Below are 19,195 nucleotides of genomic sequence, written 5' to 3'. Positions count from 1 at the left end.
CTAGGATAGCCATATCTACAATGCTTTCTCGTAGTGGTCTCGAGCGCTCTAGAAGTCCTCCTGAGAATACCGAGCTAACAGCCCGGGCTCGTAACAACACACTACATACTGAATAGAATGGCTAGCATACGCATCATGACAATGACCGCATACTGTACATAGCCTTCTTTGTATACATGGTCCTGTATGGCTCAGTTGGTAGAGCATGGTGCTTGCAATGCCAGGGTTGTAGATTCGGACCAGTATGAAAATGTATGCACTTACTACTGTAAGTTGCTCTGGATGAAAGCATTTGCTAAATGACGTATAGATCTTAGATGGTAGCAGGATTGTTTCCTGGAAGCACCCCACTGAGGCAGTGACGTTTTACCATGGAGTCTTTGGAAAACACTTGGATATTAGTTTGTGCCCGTGGAGAACGACCCACCCAGTGTATTTATTTGCGCATTGCGGTTCCTGAGGTTCCTGTAGCCGTCGACAAGGTCATGCGTGACCACGTTGCGGCTCACTCCTTCCAATACCATACAGTCGCTCCTTCCAATTCCATACAGTCGCTCCTTCCAATTCTATACAGTCGCTCCTTCCCATTCCATACAGTCGCTCCTTCCCATTCCATACAGTCGCTCCTTCCAATTCTATACAGTCGCTCCTTCCCATTCCATACAGTCACAGCACAAGAGAAGGACGTTTCACAAGTTGCTCTTATCTCATTGGGGAAACTCTGTGTCTCAGCACCTCGTACTGTAGTCAGTCAGACTAAGAGACTGATCAGCCTCTGACCTTAGCGAAGAGCTCGGAGGGAAATATCTACTGCCTGGCTGTGTGTGGCTTCCTCTGAGGACTGCTTCTTCGAGTCATGAGAGTGGATGCCATGCTAATTACAACTCCGGGTGTGTGTGTGTGTGTGTGTGTGTGTGTGTGTGTGTGTGTGTGTGTGTGTGTGTGTGAGGAAAGGGGGGCGAAGGAGGGATGAGTTATCTGTGCCAGACAGGAGGAGGGGAAGGGAGTGGTAAAAGAAGAATGTGGGGTGGGTGTGTGTGTGTGTGTGTCTCTGAGCTCCATTTGAAATTGGGATTATCCCTCCTGGAGTACCCCATCTCACACACATGCCTGGGAGATGCTCCTCTCCTCTGGGAGCTCAGGCATGCTCTTTAGGGTCTTTAATAGAAATCAAAAGAGAGGGCTGCATCAGGGAGATAATTGTTAATGTGATGGCAGGGTGAACGAGAGGCACTCTGCCCCTAAGAGTAACCTCCTCACACACACAGACACGTAATGATATACAGATACCGACAGACACACGCACACACACACACACACACCGCCTCCAGAGGACGACAGATTAAATGCTGTAGACTTTGAAGTGTGCATCTCTGAGCCTCCAGTGTCTGATGCCTCCTCTTTAACTAGTTATGCTCTCTTCTCCGCCTTCAGCGTGCGAGAGAGAGACAGAGAGACAGAGAGAGAGAGACTACCTCCTCTGGGACTCTGTATTGTATTGTGTAGGGAAAGAATGCATTATGAAGTCGTCTTTATGATGCAAGCCTTAACTTTAGCTAGTGTTTTAAATGGCGGGGGGGGGGGGGGGGGGTACAGTTACACAATACCATGGAAACTGCCAACTACATGGGCCTTAGACTCTTAGACTGTCTTTGTTATCGGAACTTAAACTACAGCAGTTTGTAAAAAGCAATAAGTGTGTATCAAGCGCCTCAATGTTTTTTCTTCTGCTCTTTTGCACACCAGTATTTCTACTTGCACATCCTCATCTGCACATCTGTCACTCCAGTGTAAATTGTTATTGACTGTACGTTTGTTCATCCCATATGTAACTCTGTGTTGTTGTTTTTGTCGCACTGCTTTGCTTTATCTTGGCCAGGTCGCAGTTGTAAATGAGAACTTGTTCTCAACTGGCCTACCTGGTAAAATAAAGGTGAAATAAAATAATGTAAAATGAGAGTTGAGGTTAAGATACTGAAGAGCAATGACAACTTTGTCAGAGTCCCTATATGATAGACATGACCTATATTCATTGGTTTATTGGTTATAAGGAGATGTTGTTATAGCCATACCTGTCAGGCCTTGAACGTGCTGTTTACTGCTTAAACATTATCTTAAGCCCTGCAGGGTGTTTAATCAGCCAGCCCCACCCAGCCACCTTCCGTTCAAACTCAGTCAGGAAGAAAAACACTGGATCCCCCACAAGGTATTTGATGATGAGCTCTGGTAACTGGTCATGTTTAGGCTCAGAGAAGGCAGAACACAGGCCCAGTCACTCCAACAAGCATGGCCTGTCTTTCTCCAGTCAAACCCTCCCATTCAGTACCAGTCACTGCTGTGGGTTTACCCTGGAATTCAGAATCTTTCATGAGAGAGAGAGAGAGAGAGAGAGAGAGAGAGAGAGAGAGAGAGAGAGAGAGAGAGAGAGAGAGAGAGAGAGAGAGAGAGAGAGAGAGAGAGAGAGAGAGAGAGAGAGAGAGAGAGAGAGAGAGAGATTCCTGTGGATTACACACACAGAGAGAGAGAGAGAGAGATATTCCTGTGGATTACACACACAGAGAGAGAGATATTCCTGTGGATTACACACACAGAGAGAGAGATATTCCTGTGGATTACACACACAGAGAGAGAGATATTCCTGTGGATTACACACACAGAGAGAGAGAGAGAGATATTCCTGTGGATTGCACACACACAGAGAGAGAGAGAGAGAGATATTCCTGTGGATTACACACACAGAGAGAGAGAGAGAGATATTCCTGTGGATTGCACACACAGAGAGAGAGAGAGATATTCCTGTGGATTACACACACAGAGAGAGAGAGAGAAAGAGATATTCCTGTGGATTACACACAGAGAGAGAGAGAGAGAGAGATATTCCTGTGGATTACACACACAGAGAGAGAGATATTCCTGTGGATTACACACAGAGAGAGAGAGAGAGATATTCCTGTGGATTACACACACACAGAGAGAGAGAGAGAGATATTCCTGTGGATTACACACAGAGAGAGAGATATTCCTGTGGATTACACACACAGAGAGAGAGATATTCCTGTGGATTACACACACAGAGAGAGAGAGATATTCCTGTGGATTGCACACACACAGAGAGAGAGATATTCCTGTGGATTGCACACACACAGAGAGAGAGAGAGAGATATTCCTGTGGATTGCACACACAGAGAGAGAGAGAGAGATATTCCTGTGGATTACACACACAGAGAGAGAGAGAGAGAGAGATATTCCTGTGGATTACACAGAGAGAGAGAGAGAGAGAGAGAGATATTCCTGTGGATTACACACACACAGAGAGAGAGAGAGAGATATTCCTGTGGATTACACACACAGAGAGAGAGAGAGAGATATTCCTGTGGATTACACACACAGAGAGAGAGATATTCCTGTGGATTACACACACAGAGAGAGAGAGATATTCCTGTGGATTACACACAGAGAGAGAGAGAGATATTCCTGTGGATTGCACACACACAGAGAGAGAGGGAGAGATATTCCTGTGGATTGCACACACACACAGAGAGAGAGAGATATTCCTGTGGATTGCACACACAGAGAGAGAGAGAGAGAGATATTCCTGTGGATTACACACAGAGAGAGAGAGAGAGAGAGATATTCCTGTGGATTACACAGAGAGAGAGAGAGAGAGAGAGATATTCCTGTGGATTACACACACACACAGAGAGAGAGAGATATTCCTGTGGATTACACACAGAGAGAGAGAGAGAGATATTCCTGTGGATTACACACACAGAGAGAGAGAATCCTGTCGATTACAGAAGAAGAATTATTGGAAAGACTATGCACTCTCCAACCCAAAAAGGCCTGTGGTCCTGATGGTATTTTAAATGACATTATCATATATACAGACTAGAAATTAAAATTGGATATACTCAAACTCTTCAACATTATCCTCACTGCAGGTATTTTCCCCGATATGCGTTAACAGCAACTTGGGGAAAATTCTCTGCAGTATTATAAATAGCAGACTTCCTTGACAAACACAACGTCCTGAGCAGAAGCAAGATTGGATTTCTAAAAAAATATCATACAACAGACCACATTTACACCCTCCACACTCTAATTGATAAACAAGTAAACCAAAACAAAGGCAAAATCTACTCGTGTTTTGTAGATTTCAAGAAGGCATTTGATTCAAACTGGCACGAAGGTCTTTTTTATAAACTAAAAGAAAGTGGTATTGGAGTGAAAACATATGATTTTATTAAATCAATGTACACTAAAAACAAATGTGAGGTTAAAATTGGCAACAAGCAAACAGACTTCTTCCCTCAAGGACGTGGAGTGAAACAGGGCTGCCCAATAAGTCCAACACTATTTAACATCTACATTAATGAATTGGCAAAAACATTAGAAGAATCGGCAGCACCTGGTATCACCCTACACAACACTGAAATCAAGTGTCTGCTGTAAACGCAGATGACCTGGTGCTGCTGTCTCCCACTAAAGATGGGTTACAGGGGCTACAGCAGCACCTAGATCATCTTCATCAGACCTGGGCTCCGAACGTTAACCTAAAAAAAACAAATATAATGATATTCCAAAAAAGGTCTGGAAATAAGGATGACAAATATAAATTCTATTTGGACACAGTTCTATTAGAACACACCAAAAACGACACATATCTAGGACTAAATATCAGCAACACAGGTCGTTTTCACATGGCTGTGAATGAGCTGAGAGACGAAGCAAGAAGAGCATTCTATGCCATTAAAAGGAACTTTCAAATTTTTTAAATCAGTTATAGAACCAATTGCTCTATATGGCAGTGAAGTATGGGGTCCAATCTCTAATAATGAATTTACCAAATGGGACAAACATCCAATCGAAATACTGCATGCAGAGTTTTGCAAGACTGTTTTGCAAGTGCAAAGAAAAACTCCAAATAACGCATGTAGAGCAGAATTGGGCCAATACCCCCTCCTCATTTGAATAGAAAAAAGAGCCATAACATTTTACAACCATCTAAAAACAAGTGACCCCAAAACATTACATCACACAGCTCTATAATGTCAAGAGATGAAACAAGAGAAGAGTCCCCTCAGCCAGCTGGTTCTGAGGCTCAGTTCACCAACTCAAACCAACCCCATAGAGCCTCAGGACAGCACTCAGAAAATCTGGCCCAACCAAATTATCACAAAACAAAAAGAAAAATATATCACCTATTGGAAAGACTCCACAAAAAATCAAAGTAAACTTCAATGCTATTTGTCTCTAAACAGACAGTACATGGTGGCAGACTATCTGACCACTGTGACTGATAGAAAACTGAGGAAAACATTGACTAGGTACGGACTCAGTGAGCACAGTCTGGCTATAGAGACCGGTCGTCACAGACAAACCTGGCTGCCCAGAGAGGACAGGCTGTGCTCACTCTGTTCCAGGGGAGAGGTAGAGACAGAGCTGCATTTCCTGTTACACTGTGACAAATACTCAGACCTAAGATAATATTTCTTTCCCAAAATTATAATTCAATAAAAAGAATTTGAAACTATAAAAGATGAAGAAAAAATCTAATATTTATTAGGTGAAAAGCCAAAATGTGCCGTTTTGGCAGCCGAATATGTGTCCTCCTGTCACAACCTGAGGGACAGCCAGTGAAAAGTGCAAAGTAATGTCGATAATATTTCCCATCTTGTTTTGTCTTGTCTTTCATACCATGTCATGTGTCTTCTCAGTCATGTTGACACTGGTCTACTACCATTGCTTTGATGTATTGTTGTTCTCATTAATATTGTTGTTGTAGTTGTTGTTAATGGTAATCCCATGTCTGCTACGACTATTATTATTGCTGTTGGTCCCACCATTTATTTATATATAAATATATATTTTATTTTTTATTTTTCGATATGTATACCTTGACAATGTAAGTAGTAATGAACTTGCCATGAAAATAAAGTCAATTGAATTGAGAGAGAGAGAGAGAGATTGAGATCGAGATCTGAGGTCGCTAGGTGCTGCTGCTGCTTTGGTCGTGCTGGCTGTACATTAAAGGGCCATTTTAAAACGCTGGCTGAGATTATGACCACTGGAAACGGCTGTCTAAACAACGTGGGGAAAATAAACGCTGCACTTTGTGTGAAACACGCTGGTAACACCATGGTATCACAGCTTAATAGACCCATCATAAAGTGTAGATGCGTACAGCTTTCTTTGACACATACATCCACGCACGTGCAGGTCTACACACACAAACAACTTTATTTTCTCTTTCCTCGATTACCGCATGTGATTCGCTCACGCTTGAATGGAACTCTAGCGAAATGGATTGAAACATTTTCTCATCAACATCAACATTCTAGGCATTTCAACAGTCCCATTTACTCCAAAGGATTCAAATGCACCAGTGGTAATTCATGGGGAAAATGCAAGGTACCATTACAGATCTGAGTCTTTAAAAGAGATCAGGACAAACATACAGACGAGTAGGCCAAATGGATAATAAACCAAAATGCCTATGCATTCTAGCTATAAGCCAGAAAAAAGAAAGAACGGGATAGCCTAGTGAGTTGAAGTCCTAGAAATAGCATTACTTCTATTCTAGAATGGTGCTGGTATAATAGTATATTTTCATTCTGTAGTATTTTCCTTGTATTTCTATGGTTGACGTCTGTGTGGTGGACTGAGGTCTGTGTGGAGACAGCATGGAGATACCTTTGACAGCTGTATGGAGGACCTTTGATACTGGTGAGGGACTGGGGACCGAGGGGACCGCTGGGGACTCAGGTGCTGTCTCTACAGTTTGGAGCTTATCAGCCAAGTGCAGGGAGAGAGGGATCCCAGTGATGGCTGTGACTGCTCGTCAACCATCTCAATGTCTGAAACCACTATGGGGACCTTCACTGGGATCCCTCTCTCCCATAGTGGTTTCACACATTGAGATGGTTGACGAGCAGTCACAGCCAGGCCTACAGAGCCAGCAGTCTCTGGACGGTGCACATGTGCTGTTGGGTGGTGTGTGTGTGTGCTTACGTTTCTGTGTGTAAACTCAGCATAAAAAAGAAGCGTCCTCTCACTGTCAACTGCGTTTATTTTCAGCAAACTTGTAAATATTTGTAAGAACGTAAGACTCAACAACTGAGACATGAAGTGAACAAGTTCCATAGACACGTGACTAACAGAAATGGAATAATGTGTCCCTGAACGGGGGGGGGGGGGGTCAAAATCAAAAGTAACAGTCAGTATCTGGTGTGGCCACCAGCTGAATTAAGTACTGCAGTCCATCTCTTGCTCATGGACTGCACCAGATTTGCCAGTTCTTGTCTTTCCTGCAATGCCTGCAATGACAACAAGCTCAGTCCGATGATGCTGTGACACACCGCCCCAGACCATGATGGACCCTCCACCTCCAAATCGATCCCGCTCCAGAGTACTGGCCTCGGTGTAACGTTCATTCCTTCGACGATAAACGCGAATCCTACCATCACCCCTGGTGAGACAAAACCGCGATTCGTCAGTGTCGAGCACTTTTTGCCAGTCCTGTCTGGTCCAGCGATGGTGGGTTTGTGCCCATAGGCAACGTTGTTTCCGGTGATGTCTGGCAGGTGCATTAGAACAGGCCTTTAAGACCTCAGTCTAGCCTTTCTCAGCCTATTCGCTGACAGTCTGAGCACTGATGGAGGGATTATACATTCCTGGTGTAACTCGGGCAGTTGCTGTTGCCATCCTGTACCTGTCCTGCAGGTGTGATGTTCGGATGTACCGATCCTGTGCAGGTGTTGTTACACATGGTCTGCCACTGCGAGGACAATCAGCTGTCCATCCTGTCTCCCTGTAGCCCTGTCTTAGGCGTCTCACAGTACGGACATTGCAATTTATTGCCCTGGCCACATCTGCATGCCTCCTTGCAGTGCCTAAGGCACGTTCACACAGATGAGCAGGGAGCCTGAGCATCTTTATTTTGTTGTTTTTCAGAGTCAGTAGAAATGCCTCTTTAGTGTCCTAAGTTTTCATAACTGTGACCTTAATTGCCTACCGTCTGTAAGCTGTTAGTGTCTTAACGACCGTTCCACAGGTTCATATTCATTAATTGTTTATGGTTCATTGAACAAGCATGGGAAACAGTGTTTAAGCCCTTTACAATGAAGATCTGTGAAGTTATTTGGATTTTTCGAATTATCTTTGCAAGACAGGGTTATTTCTGAGTTTGTGTTTGTATGTGTGTGTACGTGCGTGTGTGTTTGTTTTACGTTTCTGTGTGTTTGTGTGTGTGTGTGTGTGCCTGTCTCTCTTTGTGTCTGTCTTTCTCCCTCTCTTTTTATTTCCATCTCTTTCTCTTTTTGTGTGTGGATGGACAGGGTGTGGGTGGATGGACAGGGTGTGTGTGGATGGACAGGGTGTGGGTGGATGGACAGGGTGTGGGTGGATGGACAGGGTGTGTGTGGATGGACAGGGTGTGTGTGGATGGACAGGGTGTGTGTGGATGGACAGGGTGTGGGTGGATGGACAGGGTGTGGGTGGACAGGGTGTGGGTGGATGGACAGGGTGTGGGTGGATGGACAGGGTGTGTGTGGATGGACAGTGGATGGACAGGGTGTGTGGATGGACAGGGTGTGTGTGGATGGACAGGGTGTGGGTGGATGGACAGGGTGTGTGTGGATGGACAGGGTGTGTGTGGATGGACAGGGTGTGTGTGGATGGACAGGGTGTGTGTGGATGGACAGGGTGTGTGTGGATGGACAGGGTGTGGGTCCCTTGGCAATGATAAATGGGCCACTCATACGGTTTACCATATCCCGGGGTGTGTGTATGCTGTACATCTGCAGTTGCTGCCTGCATGAGAGCAATTGCCAGGCTCTAATGTAATGGTTGGCCCTGCATGATAATTGAATTTATGGACTCCCCAGGGATTTGTAGGGCAGTGATTTCTAGGGAATAGCATGAGGTTTGGTTTACGCCATCCTCTGTATTTCAAAGATAAGTATTCTTTTCGCAAATGGCCATGTTCAAGAATATAATCATATTTTATACTGCAATTTAAATATGGATATTATGGTAATTGTTACCTGCTCAATGTTCCAAGGGCAGAGCTACTACTAAGAACCTGGCAGAAATGAAATTATTATTTAGAAAATGTATTATTTCCTTGCAATTGGGCTTAAAGAGTAAATTCACTTCAGGCAAAAATGCTACACGACATGCTACTTTTTAAAGCATTTTGTTGTTGTTGTTGTTGTCATAATAGAAGGTAAGTACCTGTATTCTGCATTGTAGTGAACACACATTGTTTAGCCTACAGTTTGCCAGTCAGACAAATCCCCTTGTTACACTTCTTCTAGCAGAACCCAGGCTGGTCAATATACTGCCAGCCTGGCAGGCAGACAGGCAGACAGGCAGGCAGACAGTAAACTGCATGTATTATTGATGGAGGAGGAAACTGCACAGTGTTTTGTGTCCCTGATGTTTGTGTTGCAGTACTGGGCCAAGGAGATATCCTCCAGACCTTTGATTCAGCGAGAGCCTCCCAGCCTCAAACTGAGGTGCACTGTGTAATGAAGAGATTATTGAGTGAGAGAGGGACACACACACACACACACACACACACACATTCACAAATAACATTGCACAGACTGCTATCTTGTGCACAATGTGGCATTGCACAGGCTGCAGCTGGTGCACAATGTGGCCTTGAGAGACGCAGTCATCTCTAATTAATTTAAAATCTCCTCCGGATCATGGAGGGGTATCAGGGGGTTACGGAAGGTCTAGTAATTCACTACTGAGAACCCTGTCCCTTCTGAATAAATGACAACACAATGCTGTAGAATTACACAGCCATGCTAGGACTGTGTCTAGTGCAACTGGGTTACTATAACATGGAGCAATCAAGCCCAGTTACAGATGCTGTATGATATGACAGAGACATGCTTTGAAGTTATGATTCTATGTTTATACAATATGTATATATTTCTCTAATGATAGATTGTATGCGTACACCCAGCTCCAAATCCCATGCCTTGTTTCAAAGGGGTTGGATTAAATGCGGAAGACACATTTCGGCTGAATTGCATTCAGTTGTGCAACTGACTAGGCAGTCCAATGTTTCACTTTTCACTGAACAATGCTGTAGTAATATTTGGATGAAATCACTAGCCTTGCTTATTTCCCCACCGTGACCTTCCCAGGTAATAGCATGATAATCCCATTGAGTTCAATGTTAATCCTGAATCCCCAGCTACAATCCCCAGGCAGAGCCACTCGCTAAACCTTGATGAGTCAGCAGAATCATGAAGCATCTCATCTGGCAGATTATATGACTGAGTATTAGTAGAACAGTATTATAAATGTTTGAGGATGAGTTTTTCCTTTTAGATCACAATCGATAAGATTATATGGACAAGTAGGACTTGATCCGAGACCAGCACTCCTTACTCTTGAGACACTTTGTGAATATGGGGCTTTGACAGTTCTCTTAGGAAGAGAAGGCCATCTACAGGACAGAGAGGGGAGAACATCCGTGAAGACAGTCTACTACAGTGCAAGCTAATCATAATCAGAGGCATCTCCTTTTTTAGTCACTCGAGACGTCAGGGTAAATGTCACTTAAGAAAGAATGCTTATGCCAGCTTGTCTACTGATTGCTTGATCAGTTTTTCTCACATCGAGTTGATCCTCCGTTTGAAAAGACTGAAGGTAGTCTAGTCTAGCTGCAGCTAAATGTCAGTGGTTGGTTTTTAGCTCTTTAAGAGTATGCTTTCCATTATCAGGCTTGCTATCACTGGGCAAGGCCAGTTGCCAAACGCATATAAAGTCTGTGGACAGCAAATACTTCAGCTGTGAAATACTGTAACGTTTCGCTCGGATTTTCTGGCAACGTACAGGTACCGTATTTAACGGTTCTGGGCCTTGTTAAATGGCAGAAATTATACATTGAGCAAAAGCAGAAGACTGCTTTTAATGTAAGGTATGCTGTTACACGTGTGTTGTTATTGAAGCTCTTGGCGAGGCTTAGTATGAAGACGTAGGGGCACGCGTTCCAAATGGCACCCTATTCCCTATGTAGTGCACCACTTTTGACCACGGCCCTTAGGGAGATTATCGAGTAGTATGTAGGGAATAGGGTGCCATTTGGGGTTGAGACATTTTTATTTTTATTTTAATTGCATGGTTGTTGTGCCTGGGGTGTTTTGTAAGTAGATGTGGTTAACAAAAGGCAGGGGCAATGGACAATTGTAGGAATGCAGGGTCATTTGCAGTTGTGTTTGAGGCAAATTTGACCTTTGTATGTGGAGGTGATATTCACATACAGTAAACATCTTTAGGCAATTAGTGTGGGTGTTTGAACAACTGGTCGACACATTTTTGATGTAAAGTCATTTAAATTGCAATAAGTCCAGTACAATTTACCTTTCATTTTCTGATTTGAGATTATTATTATTCGTTTTAAACTGTGCCTGTGTTTAAAACTTTATGTTTAGAGTTGGCTCATTTTATGATAGAAAACGCATCCCTTTTGAAAGAGAAAAGGTCTAGTTTCCAAAAAGGTCACTAAACTTTCAAAAGCAATTACTTCAACTCACGTTCAGTTGTTCAACTCTGGGTCTAACTAGTCGTGGTATTGGAACTCGTTTTGGGTTTGGGCCCGGTTGCAGCTAGGTCCAGCTCTAACTTGGCACCAGCCCTGCGACTGTGGGTTTATGTTCCTGTAGCAGCGTGTTATTTACGGCAGCCATTATGTGTGATGGAGAGGCTCCCTGGTGCGCCACATAGTAGCCCTGGGTTGACGGTCTTGTTGAAGAACTGGGGGTGGTTTCATTTGTGAATAGGGTTTAATGTGGTCTGCTCAACTGCTTCAGCGAATTAAAAGCGTTGTTGGGAAGAATTTGGGCCAAGTCACAGAGTTAGAGTGAAACATGGTTATTTATTGGACGGCTTCAACTCTAACACACTGGGCTCACAACTGAAGGAGCCAAGAGGTCCCCCCCCCCTTTGGGAAAAAACGGTTTTGTCATTGTTTTGTATTTCATTTATTCTATATTTTTTGTTGTCTGGAAATGGCCCTGGTTGTGGTGTTGCAGTAGCGTGGGACACTTTTTCCATTCAGTGTTACTTTGTCTTTCTCTTTTAGAGATGACATTTTGTTCATTGTAGTCGTTTAGAGGACACTCTTATCCAGAGCAACTTACATGTATCTTAAGACAACCATATATCTCAGTCATAGTAAGTACATTTTTACTCAATAAAGCAGCTATTAGCAAAGTCAGTGTTGGGGACGTCTTAGGCACCCTTGGGGAAGGAAGTGGTACGAGGAGGGGTGCTGTGGGATTATTTAAGATACTCTTAGAGTTTCAAATGTAGTGTCAAGGAGTAGAGTAATAGTGACTATGTGCAGGGTATAGGGGTTTATTTGGTATTCACACTAACCATTAGTAGTGTCTAGGGGTAGGGTATAGGGGTTGATTTGCATTTCACTCTAGCCATTAGTAGTGTCTAGGGGCAGGGTATAGGGGTTGATTTGGTATTCACACTAACCATTAGTAGTGTCTAGGGGTAGGGAATAGGGGTTTATTTGGTATTCACACTAACCATTAGTAGTGTCTAGGGGCAGGGTATAGGGGTTTATTTGGTATTCACACTAACCATTAGTAGTGTCTAGGGGTAGGGTATAGGGGTTTATTTGGTATTCACACTAACCATTAGTAGTGTCTAGCAGTAGGGTATAGGGGTTTATTTGATATTCACCTTAACCATTAGCAGTGTCTAGGGGTATGGTATGTGGGTTGATTTGGTATTCACCCTAACCATTAGTAGTGTCTAGGGGTAGGGTATAGGGGTTGATTTGATATTCACACTAACCATTAGTAGTGTCTAGGGGTAGGGTATATGGGTTGATTTGGTATTCACACTAACTATTAGTAGTGTCTAGGGGTAGGGTATAGGGGTTGGTTTGGTATTCACACTAACCGTTAGTAGTGTCTAGGGGTACTGCCGCACTGGCAGGGCGACCGGGAGCATTCAACCGTGTAAGGTTGGGCAGGCTCGGTGCTCAAGAGCTCCAGTGCACCTGCACGGTCCGGTCTATTCAGTACCACCTCCATGCACCAGCCCTCCGGTGGCAGCTCCCCGCACCAGGCTTCCTGTGCATGTCCTCGGCCCAGTACCACCAGTGCCAGCACCACGCATCAGGCCTACAGTGCGCCTCGCCTGTCCAGCGCTGCCAGAGCCTTCCTCCTCTCCAGCGCCACCAGAGTCGCCAGTCTGCCCAGCACCGCCAGTCTGCCCAGTGCCGCCAGTGCCGCCAGTTTGCCCAGCGCCGCCACTCTGCCCAGTGCCGCCAGTCTGCAAGGAGCCGCCAGTGCCGCCAGTCAGCCAAGTGCCGCCAGTGCCGCCAGTCAGCCATGGGCCGCCAGTGCCGCCAGTCAGCCATGGGCCGCCAGTCAGCCAGGGGCCGCCAGTCAGCCAGGGGCCGCCAGTGCCGCCTGTCAGCCCAGAGGCGCCGGAGCCCCTCAGCCCAGAGGCGCCAGAGCCCCTCTGTCCAGAGCCTCTGCCCCTCTGTCCAGAGCTTCCGCCCCTCTGTCCTGAGCTTCCGCCCCTCTGTCCCGAGCTGCCCCTCTGTCCAGTGGGGTCATTTAGAAGGGTTGCCGTGGTTAGGAGGCCACGGAAGCGGACAAGGTGGCGGACTAAGACTATGGTGAAGTGGGGGCCACGTCCAGCACCAGAGCCGCCACCGCGGACAGATGCCCACCCAGACCCTCCCCAATAGGTTCAGGTTTTGCGGCCGGAGTTTTCAGGTTCAGGTTTTGGTCCGCCTCTCCTTCAAGTGAAGAAAACCGTTACAGTCTAGGGGTAGGGTATAGGGGTTGATTTGGTATTCACACTAACCATTAGTAGTGTCTAGGGGTAGGGTATAGGGGTTGATTTGGTATTCACACTAACCATTAGTAGTGTCTAGGGGTAGGGTATAGGGGTTGATTTGGTATTCACACTAACCATTAGTAGTGTCTAGGGGTAGGGTATAGGGGTTGATTTGGTATTCACCCTAACCATTAGTAGTGTCTAGGGGCAGGGTATAGGGGTTGATTTGGTATTCACACTAACCATTAGTAGTGTCGAGGGGTAGGGTATAGGGGTTGATTTGGTATTCACACTAACCATTAGTAGTGTCTAGGGGTAGGGTATAGGGGTTGATTTGGTATTCACACTAACCATTAGTAGTGTCTAGGGCAGGGTATAGGGGTTGATTTGATATACAGTTATATAGGTAGTTTGATTTGAGAATAAAAAAGAGTTGTTATATTAAGGCCTCCATAGTGTACATGGAGGTTTGAAATGTGTCATTCATGCGGTAAGGGCCCTGGTTTGTGCTACGGTAAGCTCCTTGGTTCCTCTGGTTCCTCCTTGGTTCCTCTGGTTCCGCTAGTGTGTTGTTCAATAGCCACTAGATGGCCCTGCAGTACTTGTCTTGTGAAATTGTCCATCTTGGTTACCATGCAACGGACAACCGAATGAATAAGATCTTGATAGTGTTGCATATTTCAGAAATAACACAATGATGACGATTAAAGAAGTTTGTTCATTATTACTTTTTCAAATGAACTCATGTTTTATGTGTGATATCCACGAAAGGTAAATATTTTATACCTGTTTATTTTTTTAACAGAGGTGAAGGAAAGGCCATACTTTGTTTGCTCTAAGGCTCTATTCCTCATGGAGTGTTGAACTAGTTGATATTGGACAAGGTTATTCACTCGATTACAGTGACTCAGCACTTTAAATTGAATGGCCTACCAATGTATTTATTATTAAGCACCTTTAAAGTCTTTCTATTCAGATGCCGTCACTAACGGACCTGGTTCAAGACAACAGTACAGAGAAAAGAAGGACGTCAGGAGATGGGAGGCATGCTTTTACAAGATGTCTATACAGTGAGACGTCTGTATAGTGAGACGTCCGTATAGTGAGACGTCCGTACAGTGAGACGTCCGTATAGTGAGACGTCCGTACAGTGAGACGTCCGTACAGTGAGACGTCCGTATAGTGAGACGTCCGTATAGTGAGACGTCCGCACAGTGAGACGTCCCTACAGTGAGACGTCCCTACAGTGAGACGTCCCTACAGTGAGACGTCCCTACAGTGAGACGTCCCTACAGTGAGACGTCCGTACAGTGAGACGTCCGTACAGTGAGACGTCCGTATAGTGAGACGTCCGTACAGTGAGACGTCCGTATAGTGAGACGTCCCTACAGTGAGACGTCCGTATAGTGAGACGTCCCTACAGTGAGACGTCCCTACAGTGAGACGTCCCTACAGTGAGACGTCCGTACAGTGAGACGTCCGTACAGTGAGACGTCCGTATAGTGAGACGTCCCTACAGTGAGACGTCCCTACAGTGAGACGTCCGTATAGTGAGACGTCCCTACAGTGAGACGTCCCTACAGTGAGACGTCCGTATAGTGAGACGTCCGTATAGTGAGACGTCCGTACAGTGAGACGTCCGCACAGTGAGACGTCCGCACAGTGAGACGTCCCTACAGTGAGACGTCCGTACAGTGAGACGTCCGTATAGTGAGACGTCCCTACAGTGAGACGTCCCTACAGTGAGACGTCCGTATAGTGAGACGTTCCTACAGTGAGACGTCCGTACAGTGAGACGTCCCTACAGTGAGACGTCCGTATAGTGAGACGTCCGTATAGTGAGACGTCCGTACAGTGAGACGTCCGTACAGTGAGACGTCCGCACAGTGAGACGTCCGCACAGTGAGACGTCCCTACAGTGAGACGTCCCTACAGTGAGACGTCCGTACAGTGAGACGTCCGTACAGTGAGACGTCCGTACAGTGAGACGTCCGTATAGTGAGACGTCCCTACAGTGAGACGTCCGTACAGTGAGACGTCCGTACAGTGAGACGTCCCTACAGTGAGACGTCCGTATAGTGAGACGTCCCTACAGTGAGACGTCCGTACAGTGAGACGTCCCTACAGTGAGACGTCCCTACAGTGAGACGTCCCTACAGTGGACGTCCCTACAGTGAGACGTCCGTACAGTGAGACGTCACTACAGTGAGACGTCCGTATAGTGAGACGTCCGCACAGTGAGACGTCCGCACAGTGAGACGTCCGCACAGTGAGACGTCCGCACAGTGAGACGTCCGCACAGTGAGACCTTGAGCAAGGCAGTTAACCCCCAACAACAAAAGCTCAAGGTGCCGATGATGTCAATTTTAAGGCTGCCCCCCGCACCTCTCTGAGTCAGAAGGGTTGGGTTAAATGCGGAAGACACATTTTGGTTGAATGCATTCAGCTGTGCATCTGACTAGGTATCCCCTTTTCTTTCCTTCCTTTCGAGGCATCCCCTATAACCTTCACTGTGAATGAGATATATCATGGAATGTCCATGAAACTTGCTATAAAGAACGGTTATCAGTATCTGCGTTATTCCAGGCACGATTTTCCTTTGCTATGATCACAGCCCCTAATATTGTACTGTATGTTAGAGTGTTCAAGTGAAGAGGAAATTCAGCAACTCTTGGCGGACATGAGGAGGACATGTCAAATTTCCTCTTCACTTCAGTTTGCTCCTCGATTCATGCACATTAGTTGGAGAGCGAGGTAGTGGCAGTGTTCCTTTCACTTTGTACCGTTAGTGTTTTCAACACAGTGTCAAGGCCTCTCTTTTGCCAAAAGATAACAACCTTCTCTTTTAGCAAGAAGCGTATTACACCCTCGACAGAGGGAGATGGTTGAGTGGTTAAACCTACTGTACAGCTAAGAGGCTTACCCAGCATGCAGTGATCAATAGTTACATCTGTCACTTCCTGTAACTCATTTGGCCACGTGGAGACAGATTATAGGGAAGTTGGTGCACGAATTATCTCCACATCATGTTTTGAGTTGTACAGTGTCTTCAAGTGGAAACCCCAAACTCAACCAGCTTGTGGACGTTGAGATGTAAAGCAGGCAGTGTTTGGCCCCACACAACTTTACCACAGAACCCCAACATTATCTTTGACTTGAAACCTCTTCCTTGAGATGGCCAGACAGGACGGCAGGCCAGGCCGCATGGCCTTTGAAGTGAAGAATCTGAACCGAGGACTGTTTTTTCTCTCTGGAGGAGCAACTTCTGAGGCTTCAGGACATAGTGCATGTTCCAATTAGGATCATAGAAAAGAAAATGGATGTTCAGAAGCTTTTCTACTTTTCGAGACTCTATAGCGAAAGTTGATCAACTTTCAGCAGTGAGCCTGCAGTGGAGTCTTTCAAAACCATGTTTAGGGAAGACAAATTCAGCGTTTAGTGCAGTTGTTTTCCACTGTGATTCTGGCAGCAGGGTTTAAGCGAGTGTACAAAACATTAAGGACACCTGCTCTTTCCGAGCCATAGACTGCCCAGGATAATCCAGTTGAAAGCTATGATCCCTTATTGATGTCACTTGTTAAATCCACTTCAGTCGGTGTAGGTGAAGGAGAGGAGACAGGTTAAAGAAGGATTTTTAAGCCTTGATACAACTGAGACATCGATTGTGTATCAGCGTTAGGTCATCAGGGTTCAAGATGTAACTTATTACCACAGCTGCAATATGATTGCTGGATGCCTTACAATTGTACACTTGAATCAACATCTTTGTTTTATTAAGGGTGCTGCATTACACTGGGTATCCATTTTGTGCCATGGCAAGTAGTCTATGTTGCTGGTGGCTTTTCTATCTCTCTACCTGTGCTGGCTGGTAACAACACATATTAAAACCAGCAGCTAACCTGACTCTGTCCTTTCCCCCACAGCGACAAAAGCTGATTCATGTGCTAGAGGAAGAACGACGCCTGCGATTGGACAGTGAGAAGCGGCTTCGGGAGGTGACGGACGAGTCAGAGCTGGGCCGAGCGCAGATGGTTTCACTACAGCGACACTTCTCCAGGTAACACGCAGCCCCTATGCACGCACGCGCGCACACAAACAGTCTTGTGCAGCTAACCTTGTGGGGCCATGCAAATCAGTCCCATTCAAAATCCAATTTTCCCTAACCCCTAAACCTAACCTTAACCCTAACCTGTACCCTTACCTTAACCCTAACCCAGAAACCTTAACCATAACCCTAAACCAAACCCTAGTACCTAACCCAATTCTAACACCAACACTATTCTAACCTTAACCCTAAACCCCCCCCACACACACACACACACACACACACACACACACACACACACACACACACACACACACACACACACACACACACACACACACACACACACACGACAACAGACCAGTAGGCTCCACCAGCTTATTGTACCACATTAGCATGACACAGGTCAGACACGACCTATATACTGTAGGCCTAGATACATTCTGTGCATGCTACCATCAGATTGCACTACTGTACCCATTGACGTAATGCCAAAGACTTTAATGCAACAGACTTTGCCACAGGTTTCAAACTAGGAGCCAATTTTAATTTACACCCCCCAAAATTACACTGTCTTTGGTTCATTAGCCATCTCTGTTTTAAATCTTTTGTGCCGAGAAATCTTTATTGCAGTCCATCTCTCCTCGTACCTTTCTCCACTTCATTGGAGAATATAGACCTATCTCTTGGTGTATTACTTCATCAGTCAACCTTGACTGTATTGAAAGACAATTTTTTTTTTCTCTCTCCAACATTTAAAATGAAGTAAGAATGAAGTCTTTGTCAGTTCTCTGACCGTGAAGAATGACTACTGCTTCGAGACTCCATTTCCCCTTCACTATATGGTCATTTCCTTCTTGCTACAGGCTCATTGAGGTGTGACAGTATGTGAAAGAATTCACTACTCAGCACCACTCAGCTCGGAACTGATGTCATAATTAGGAGATAGTCATTCAATGCACTGCCTTACGAGAATAACCCGTGGATTTTTAGAAGGAGCCCTTATCTTCCCATTTTAAATTGGGTGAGGAAAATCTGTCATATTAAAATAGTCTGACTTTGTAACTGAAGTTACTTGTCTGGAGTTAGTTGCGCAGAATGACCTCTAAACGTGATGGGTCATTGTTGTCATGTAGTGTTTAACTATGGGGTTAGTCCAGCTATGGTACAAGTCCAGCTATGGTACAAGTCCAGCTATGGTACAAGTCCAGCTATGGTATTAGTGTTTCTTCTCTAAGTTTTGCAGGTAGCCTAGTGGTTAGAGCGTTGGACTAGTAACCGAAAGGTTGCAAAATCGAATCCCCGAGCTGACAAGTT

General features: G+C 45.3%; 1 protein-coding gene across 3 annotated transcripts in view; it reads left to right on the top strand.

Moving 5' to 3' along the window:
- LOC135543501 (nck-associated protein 5-like) overlaps positions 1-19,195 on the top strand; it is a 171,682-nt gene that overhangs the window by 73,548 nt on the left and 78,939 nt on the right. For all 3 annotated transcript variants that reach the window (XM_064970812.1, XM_064970813.1, XM_064970814.1), the window contains one exon: positions 17,757-17,890. In XM_064970812.1, coding sequence (XP_064826884.1) covers positions 17,757-17,890 — 134 coding nt within the window. The remainder of the gene's footprint in view (positions 1-17,756; positions 17,891-19,195) is intronic.

This window comes from Oncorhynchus masou, chromosome 7 (assembly GCF_036934945.1).
Source record: "Oncorhynchus masou masou isolate Uvic2021 chromosome 7, UVic_Omas_1.1, whole genome shotgun sequence".
NCBI lineage: Eukaryota > Metazoa > Chordata > Actinopteri > Salmoniformes > Salmonidae > Oncorhynchus > Oncorhynchus masou.
This window is presented reverse-complemented; position numbering and strand designations above follow the sequence as displayed.